Source organism: Palaemon carinicauda, chromosome 20 (assembly GCF_036898095.1).
Source record: "Palaemon carinicauda isolate YSFRI2023 chromosome 20, ASM3689809v2, whole genome shotgun sequence".
Classification (NCBI taxonomy): domain Eukaryota; kingdom Metazoa; phylum Arthropoda; class Malacostraca; order Decapoda; family Palaemonidae; genus Palaemon; species Palaemon carinicauda.
In genome coordinates, this window is record NC_090744.1 from 115,944,984 (window position 1) to 115,954,983 (window position 10,000).

General features: G+C 35.9%; 1 protein-coding gene across 1 annotated transcript in view; it reads right to left on the reverse strand.

The window, feature by feature from the left end:
* Positions 1-10,000, reverse strand: part of LOC137660094 (uncharacterized) — a 128,242-nt gene that overhangs the window by 111,506 nt on the left and 6,736 nt on the right. The window contains 2 exon segments of the mRNA XM_068394812.1: positions 755-921; positions 1,981-2,019. Coding sequence (XP_068250913.1) covers positions 755-921; positions 1,981-2,019 — 206 coding nt within the window.

Below are 10,000 nucleotides of genomic sequence, written 5' to 3' on the forward strand. Positions count from 1 at the left end.
TATGGAAAGAATAATGATGGGAATGACACTAAGAGACAGAAAAAGAGCAACATGGATAAGAGAGCAAGCTAAAGTAGAGGATATTCTAACATGTAAGAAAAAGAAATGGACATGGGCAGGACATATAATGAGATTGACAGAAAATAGATGGACATTAAGAATAATAGAATGGGTACCTAGAGATTGCAGAAGAAGCAGGGCAAGGATAAGAAGACGACAGATTGACGAAATAAGAAAGTTTGCGGATGTGGACTGGCATAAAAAGACCCTCAACAGACGCAAGAGGAAGGACATGAAGTATATTTATCAGAGAGAGAGAGAGAGAGAGAGAGAGAGAGAGAGAGAGAGGAGAGAGAGAGAGAGAGAGAGAGAGAGAGAGAGAGAGTTACAATGATTTTGGATGTCTCAAAGACTTTTCAGTCTATCCGCAGACTCCATTTGCTCTTTGAGAGAGAGAGAGAGAGAGAGAGAGAGAGAGAGAGAGAGAGAGAGAGAGAGAGAGAGAGAGAGAGAGAGAGAGAGAGAGTTACAATGATTTTGGATGTCTCAAAGACTTTTCAGTCTATCCGCAGACTCCATTTGCTCTTTGAGAGAGAGAGAGAGAGAGAGAGAGAGAGAGAGAGAGAGAGAGAGAGAGAGAGAGAGAGAGAGAGTCACAAGGATTTTGGATGTCTCAAAGACTTTTTAGTCCATCCACGGAGACTCCATTTGCTCTTTGGTAGAGAGAGAGAGAGAGAGAGACCCTTTCCCTAACCTGCATTTTGTGGTCACACTCCGTCCTCGCTGAGATGACGACTTCAGCCGTGACCGCCATCTTGGATTCTTCATCGGCGGTGACCCTACTCTTAGTGATGACCTCTCCTTTATACTCGTATTTGTACTGTTGACCTCCCTGGTATGTGATACCTGGTCGCTCATCGCCTGGTACAACATAATAAAAAATACCCGTAAAAAAACAATGTTTGTAAATAGGACAAAATAAACTTGAACATCAACTTTCAGTCAAATGAGAATCAAAGTTAATTTCAGTCAAATGAGAATCAAAGTTAATTTCAGTCAAATGAGAATCAAAGTTAATTTCATAATTTCAGTCAAATGAGAATCAAAGTTAATTTCAGTCAAATGAGAATCAAAGTTATTTTCATAATTTCAGTCAAATGAGAATCAAAGTTATTTTCATAATTTCAGTCAAATGAGAATCAAAAATGAGAATCAAAGTTAATTTCATAATTTCAGTCAAATGAGAATCAAAGTTGATTAAGTTAATTTCATAATTGCAGTCAAATGAGAATCAAAGTTAATTTTATAATTTACATATATGTAAATATATATATATATATATATATATATATATATATATATATATATATATATATATATATATATACTGTGTATATATATATATATATATATATATATATATATATATATATATATATATATATATATATATATATATATATATATATATATATATATATACTGTGTATATATATATATATATATATATATATATATATATATATATATATATATATATATATATATATATATATACACAGTATATATATATATATATATATATATATATATATATATATATATATATATATATATATATATACTGTGTATATATATATATATATATATATATATATATATATATATATATATATATATATATATATATATATATATATACACAGTATATATATATATATATAATATATATATATATATATATATATATATATATATATATATATATATATACTGTGTATATATATATATATATATATATATATATATATATATATATATATATATATATATATATATATATATATATATATATATATATATATATATATATATATATATATATATATATATATATATATATATACACAGTATATATATATATATATATATATATATATATATATATATATATATATATATATATATATGGGACCTCACCTGAATAACTGCACGTGTTGGTGCAAACGTAAGGGTGTTCTGAAAAAAGAAAAGAAAATAGTACAAATATGAAGATAATTTATATGAAAAAAAATATTTTGGAATAGAATAACAAAAGATAATTAAAATAATACAAAAATTCTGTCCGAACATCGAAAGCATAATAAAGAGGTAATTGTATCAATGCATCATTAAATAAATGATTATATTCACTAAGACCTTAATTGGGCATTTCTTTGACTAAAAGAGGAATAACAATCATAAAAAAATAATAAGAATTAAAGGCAGCAACCTGTCCCTTGTATCTGCAACCTTTAAACCTGGAAGACATTTGAGATTTCAATTCCAGATTTCGAAATATAATCTATGTAAACTTTCCTACAAACATTTGGAGGAAGATGGACACCCTAAAAAGGTCCTACAAACATTTGGATGAAGATGGACATCCTAAAAGATCCTAAAAACATGAAGATGGACACCCTAAAAAGGTTCTATAAACATTTGGAGGAAGATGGACACCCTAAAAAGGCCCTACAAACATTTGGAGGAAGATGGACCCCTCCAAAAAGGTCCTACAAACATTTGGGACACCCTAAAAGGTCCTACAAACGTTTGGGACACCCTAAAAGCTCCTACAAACATTTGGAACACCCTAAAAGGTCCTACACACATTTGGGTCACCCTAAAAGGTCCTACAAACATTTGGGATACCCTAAAAGGTCCTACACACATTTGGGTCACCCTAAAAGGTCCTACAAACATTTGGGACACCCTAAAAGGTCCTACAAACATTTGGGACACCCTAAAAGGTCCTACAAATATTTGGAGGAAGATAGACACCCTAAAAGGTCCTACAAACATTTGGGTCACCCTAAAAGGTCCTACAAACATTTGGGACACCCTAAAAGGTCCTACAAATATTTGGAGGAAGATAGACACCCTAAAAGGTCCTACAAACATTTGGGTCACCCTAAAAGGTCCTACAAACATTTAGAGGAAGATGGACAGACTACAAAGTTAATCGAATCATGAAGTTCAAATCGATCTTCCTGCAACAATCGAAGTATTAGCTGGAAGAAGAGGAAGACATTATAAAAACAGCCAATGGGTCCCGGTGATATTAAACGTCAAGATCTTCGTACCCTTTGTCTTCCTCTATCAACTTCCGCCTTTTCAAAGACAGAGTTTTGGTGACAAACTCTGGCTGATATAAGCACATAATATCTACTCTGTGTCCTGACTATGAGAAGTACATATGTATGTATGTATGTATCACCTCCTCAAACACCTACTGACGCAAAGAGCCTCTTCCAGATTTCGCCAGTCGACTCTATCTTGAGCATTCAAGTCAATACTTCTCCATTCATCATCATCTACTTCAGAGAGAGAGAGAGAGAGAGAGAGAGAGAGAGAGAGAGAGAGAGAGAGAGAGAGAGAGAGAGAGAGAGAAAACGAAACCTTACGGGAAAGGCCGAAAGAAATGCACCTTATCCAGAACGAGATAGCCAGATAAACATCGTTATCTCATGGCGGCATATTGGACCTTTGATGGTCCGACGTACCATCTTCTCCTCACTTAAAAATAAACATTCTTCTTCTTTCGGGACAGTTGGAGACAAGATAGGGGAAGGGAGAGACAGACACACATACACATGCACACACACGAAAGAGATAATACCTACTGATAAAAGCATCACCTATTTCCAAGATGTTTTTCTCCCCCATTGTCACGTAAATCCAGAGGGACCCGAATTTCACATTATCTTTATCTTTTATCTTCGATAGATACTCGATGGTTGGATGACATTGTTTTTCGATAGAAATCAAGTGCTTTTTTTTCAGATACATAGGCCTAATTATTTATTTATTTCAAAAATAGTTGGCCTATGAACCTGGAAGTGATTGTACTTAGTCCTTTTTTTCTGTTATAGATAACTTAACTTATAAGGCCTTCTCCGTACACAGTCTCTAATAAAGATAGTCTTTAATACAGTTACATACCTAAAGTTAAAGTCTTTGATGCAGTTACAAACATAAAGTTAAAGTCTTTGATGCAGTTACAAACATAAAGTTAGTCTTTGATACAGTTACAAACCTAAAGTTAAAGTCTTTGATGCAACTACAAACCTCAAGTTAAAGTTTTTAATACATTTACAAATTAGTGTCTTTAATACAGTTACAAACCTAAAGTTAAAGTCTTTGATACAGTTACAAACATAAAGTTAAAGTCTTTAATACAGTCACAAACCTAAAGTTAGAGTCTTTAATACAGTTACAAACCTAAAGTTAAAGTCTTTGATGCAACTACAAACCTCAAGTTAAAGTTTTTAATACATTTACAAATTACTGACTTTGATACAGTTACAAATTTACTGTCTTTACTACACTTACAAACCTAAAGTTACAGTCTAATACAGTTACAAACCTAAAATTACTGTCTTTAATACAGTTACAAACAAAGTTACAGTCCTTAATACAGTTACAAAACTAAAGTTAAAAGTCTCAGAAAGACAATGCCTTGAGTAATCTATTCTTGATTTTCTAGCCCTACTCTTAAAATGACTTCTGACTATGTCCACTTTTTGTTCAAACTCTCCTCCCTGGTCTAGTTTTCGCTGTGATTGTTCTGTTCTGTTCTGTTCTAACCTATGTTGTCTTCCAAGTTAAAAGAGGGGCTATCAGACCGTAACAAGTTGCCGACTTGCTCTCAGTAGACTTTTATTGTCTTGGATTAGAGTTTTCTTGCTTGGCAACAAGTGGCTGTCTCGCTCCAAGCAGACTTTCATTGTCTTGGATTAGAGTTTTCTAGCTTGGCAACAAGTGGCTGTCTCGCTCCAAACAGACTTTCATTGTCTTGGATTAGAGTTCTCTCGCTTGGTAACAAGTGGCTGTCTCGCTCTCAAGTAGACTTTTATTGTCTTGGATTAGAGTTCTCTCGCTTGGTAACGAGTTGCTGTCTCGCTCCCACCAATCTTTTATTGTCTTAGATTAAAGTTCTCTCACTTGGTAGCAAGTGGCTGTCTCGCTCCAAGCAGACTTTCATTGTCTTGGATTAGAGTTCTCTCGCTTGGTAGCAAGTGGCTGTCTCGCTCCAAAGCAGACTTTCATTGTCTTGGATTAGAGTTCTCTCGCTTGGTACCAAGTGGCTGTCTCGCTCCAAAGCAGACTTTCATTGTCTTGGATTAGAGTTCTCTCGCTTGGTACCAAGTGGCTGTCTCGCTCCAAAGCAGACTTTCATTGTCTTGGATTAGAGTTCTCTCGCTTGGTACCAAGTGGCTGTCTCGCTCCAAAGCAGACTTTCATTGTCTTGGATTAGAGTTCTCTCGCTTGGTACCAAGTGGCTGTCTCGCTCCAAAGCAGACTTTCATTGTCTTGGATTAGAGTTCTCTCGCTTGGTACCAAGTGGCTGTCTCGCTCCAAAGCAGACTTTCATTGTCTTGGATTAGAGTTCTCTCGCTTGGTACCAAGTGGCTGTCTCGCTCCAAAGCAGACTTTCATTGTCTTGGATTAGAGTTCTCTCGCTTGGTACCAAGTGGCTGTCTCGCTCCAAAGCAGACTTTCATTGTCTTGGATTAGAGTTCTCTCGCTTGGTACCAAGTGGCTGTCTCGCTCCAAAGCAGACTTTCATTGTCTTGGATTAGAGTTCTCTCGCTTGGTACCAAGTGGCTGTCTCGCTCCAAAGCAGACTTTCATTGTCTTGGATTAGAGTTCTCTCGCTTGGTACCAAGTGGCTGTCTCGCTCCAAAGCAGACTTTCATTGTCTTGGATTAGAGTTCTCTCGCTTGGTACCAAGTGGCTGTCTCGCTCCAAGCAGACTTTCATTGTCTTGGATTAGAGTTCTCTCGCTTGGTACCAAGTGGCTGTCTCGCTCCAAGCAAACATTTATTGTCTTGGATTAGAGTTCTCTCGCTTGGTACCAAGTGGCTGTCTCGCTCCAAAGCAGACTTTCATTGTCTTGGATTAGAGTTCTCTCGCTTGGTACCAAGTGGCTGTCTCGCTCCAAAGCAGACTTTCATTGTCTTGGATTAGAGTTCTCTCGCTTGGTACCAAGTGGCTGTCTCGCTCCAAGCAGACTTTTATTGTCTTGGATTAGAGTTCTCTCGCTTGGTAACAAGTGGCTGTCTCGCTCCAAGCAAACATTTATTGTCTTGGATTAGAGTTCTCTCGCTTGGTAACAAGTTGCTGTCTCGCTCCAAGGAAATATTTATTGTCTTAGATTAGAGTTCTCTTGCTTGGCAACAAGTTGCTGTCTCGCTCCAAGCAAACTTTTATTGTCTTAGATTAGAGTTCTCTTGCTTGGTAACTTGTACAAGTTGCTGTCTCGCTCCAAAGCAAACTTTTCTTGTCTTAGATTAGAGTTCTCTTGCTTGGCAACAAGTTGCTGTCTTGCTCCAAGGAAATATTTATTGTCTTAGATTAGAGTTCTCTTGCTTGGTAACAAGTTGCTGTCTTGCTCCAAGCAAACTTTTATTGTCTTAGATTAGAGTTCTCTTGCTTGGTAACAAGTTGCTGTCTTGCTCCAAGCAAACATTTATTGTCTTGGATTAGAGTTCTCTTGCTTGGTAACAAGTTGCTGTCTTGCTCCAAGCAAACATTTATTGTCTTGGATTAGAGTTCTCTTGCTTGGTAACAAGTTGCTGTCTTGCTCCAAAGCAAACTTTTCTTGTCTTAGATTAGAATTCTCTTGCTTGGTAACAAGTTGCTGTCTCGCTCCAAGCAAACTTTTATTGTCTTGGATTAGAGTTCTCTTGCTTGGGGGTACACTCGGGCATGCTGTTCTATCTTATTTCTCTTCCTCTCTTTTTCTTCAAGTTTTTTATAGTTATATGTGAAGGATCTAATTCAATGTTGTCACTGTTCTTAAAACATTTTATTTTCATTGTTTATTCTTTTCTTATAGATTATTTATTTCTTTATTTCCTTTCCTCACCTGGCTATTTTTCACTGTTGGACCCCTAGTGCTAATAGCATCTTGTATTTCCTTCTGTAATTTATACAGTTCGTTAAAATTATTTAACATTATTTCACGGAAGCTCTTAAGGAAGCCTGATGTGTGACAGTAGAAAGTAGATATCAGATAAGATGCATTGCAATAAACTCTAAGGACATTACAACCCACGTTTGAGTATTGTATTTATTTACATTATTATTATTATTATTATTATTATTATTAAATACTAAGCTACAACCCTAGTTACAAAAGCAGGATGCTATAAGCTCAAGGGCCCCAACAGGTAAAATAGCCCAGTGAGGAAAGGAAACAAGGAAAAATAAAATATTCTAAGAAGAGTAATAACATAAAAATAAATATTTTCTATATATTTTCTATTATTATTATTATTATTATTATTATTATTATTATTATTATTATTATTATTAGCTAAGCTACAACCCTAGTTGGAAAAGTAAAATGCTATAAACCCAACGGCCCCAATAGGGAAAAATAGCCCAGTGAGGAAAGGAAATAAATAAATGATGAGAACAAATTAACAATAAATCATTCTAAAAACAGTAACAACGTCAAAACAGATAAGTCATATATAAACTATAAAAAGACTTGTGTCACCCTGGTCAACATAAAAACATTTGCTGCAACTTTGAACTTTTGAAGTTCTACTCATGCAACTGCCCGATTAGGAAGATCATTCCACAACTTGGTCACAGTTGGAATAAAACTTCTACAGTACTGTGTAGTATTGAGCCTCATGATGGAGAAGGCCTGGCTATTAGAACTAACTGCCTGCCTAGTATTACGAACAGGATGGAATTGTCCAGGCAAGATCTGAATGTAAAAAATGGTCAGAGTTATGAAAAATCTTATGCAACATGCATAATGAACTAATTGAACGGCGGTGCCAAAGATTAATATCTAGATAAGAAATAAGAAATTTAATAGACCGTAAGTTTCTGCCCAACAAATTAAGATGAGAATCAGCAGCTGAACACCAGACAGAACAATACTCGAAACAAGGTAGAATGAAAGAATTAAAACACTTCTTCAGAATAGATTGATCACCGAAAATCTTGAAAGACTTTCTCAATAAGCCAGGTTTTTTTGTGCAATTGAAGAAGACACTGACCTAATGTGTTTCTCAAAAGTAAATTTGCTGTCGAGAATCACACGTAAAATTTTAAAAGTCATACAAATTTAAAGAAACATTATCAATACTGAGATCCAGATGTTGAGGAGCCACTGTCCTTGACCTACTTACAATCATACTTTGAGTTTTGTTAGGATTCAGCTTCATACCCCATAATTTGCACCATGCACTAATTTTAGCTAAATCTCTATTAAGGGATTCAGCAACCCCAGATCTACATTCAGGGGATGAAATTATTGCAAAGAGAGTAGCATCATCTGCATGTGCCACAAACTTATTTTCTAGGAAAAACCACATGTCATGAGTATATAGTATGAAAAGTAATGGGCCAAGAACACTACCCTGTGGAACACAAGATATCACAATCCTATACTCACTATGGTGCCCATCAACGACAACTCTTTGAGATCTATTACTTAAAAAATCAATAATAATGCTAAGAAACGACCCACCCACTCCCAACTGTTTCAGTTTGAAAACAAGGGCCCCATGATTAACACGGTCAAAGGCAGCTCTAAAATCAAGGCCAATCATACGAACCTCCTGACCACAGTCAAGGGATTTCTGTACAGCATTGGAGATTGTAAGAAGGGCATCACATGCTCCAAGGCCTTTACGAAAACCAAATTGCAAACTAGGGAGTAGGTGATTACCTTCAGCAAACCTATTAAGACATTTTGGCAAAAGATGTTCTAAAACTTTAGATAATATGGGAGTTATGGATATCGGGCGGTAATCAGTTGGATTTGAGCTACCACAAACACATTTACATAAAGGAGTAACATTACCAATTCTCCAACAAGTGCTAAAAGCTCCTCTTCTTTCTAACTTGCGCAAAATAACAGATAAGTTTGGAGCTAAGAAATCTGCAGTCTTTATAAAAAAAAAAAACAAAGGAAAAATACCATTTGGGTCTATACCTCCATAAGCATCAAGGTCCATCAACAGGGCTTTAATTTCAGGCGATCGAAAGGCTAAACTAGTTAGTTTAGCCTCAGGAAAACAAGATTGAGGAAGTTCAAGTTTTTCATTACTCTGTTTACTGTCAAAAACATCAGCCAAAGGGTTGCCTTTTCTTTTGGACAGTGAGTGACCGACTCATCTGGTTTAAGTAAAGGAGGAACTGTTGCATCTACACCAAAGAGTGCAGATTTAAGGGTAGATCACCATTTATGTTCCTTAGTTGTACCAGAAAGGGTTTCTTGTATGGTTAAATTGTACTCCTTTTCAGTTGAGGCATAAACTCTCTGAGCAAAAGCTCTAAGCTGAGTATAGTTATTCCAGGTCAAATCTGATCTGTTACCCTTCCAAAGATGATAGGCCCCCTGCTTCTCCAAATGAGCAAGTCTACAATCATCATTGAACCACGGTTTGTCCTTCGCTTGGTACCTAAGCACACGAGAAGGGATACGCCTATCAATTATGTTGACTAGATTCTCATTCAAAGGGACAACAGGATCAACACTACTATATAATTGTGACCAATTCAAGCACAAAAGATCATGCAAAATCCCATTCTAGTCTGCATGAGATTTCATATAATTTTTACAAGAGTATGATACATCAGGGACAGGCTGCCCAGCCTTCACTACTAATGAAATCAAGGCATGATCAGATGTCCCGACTGAAGAACCAACCTTATTAGTTACAACGCCAGGGAAGTCATTGTATACGAGGTCCAAGCAATTGCCAGGCCTCTGATTAGCTTCACTTATGATTTGCTCACAGCCTGATTCAGAGCCAAAGTCTAAAGCTCTTAAGCCATGGCGATCGGTAGAAGAGACAGAACTTAACCACTCCCTATGGTGAGCATTAAAATCACCAACAAAGACAAAAGAAGCCTTTCTATAATTTTCTTGTATCTTAGCCATAATGGTAAGAAGACAATCGAAAATAGAATCATCCATGTCTGGATTCCG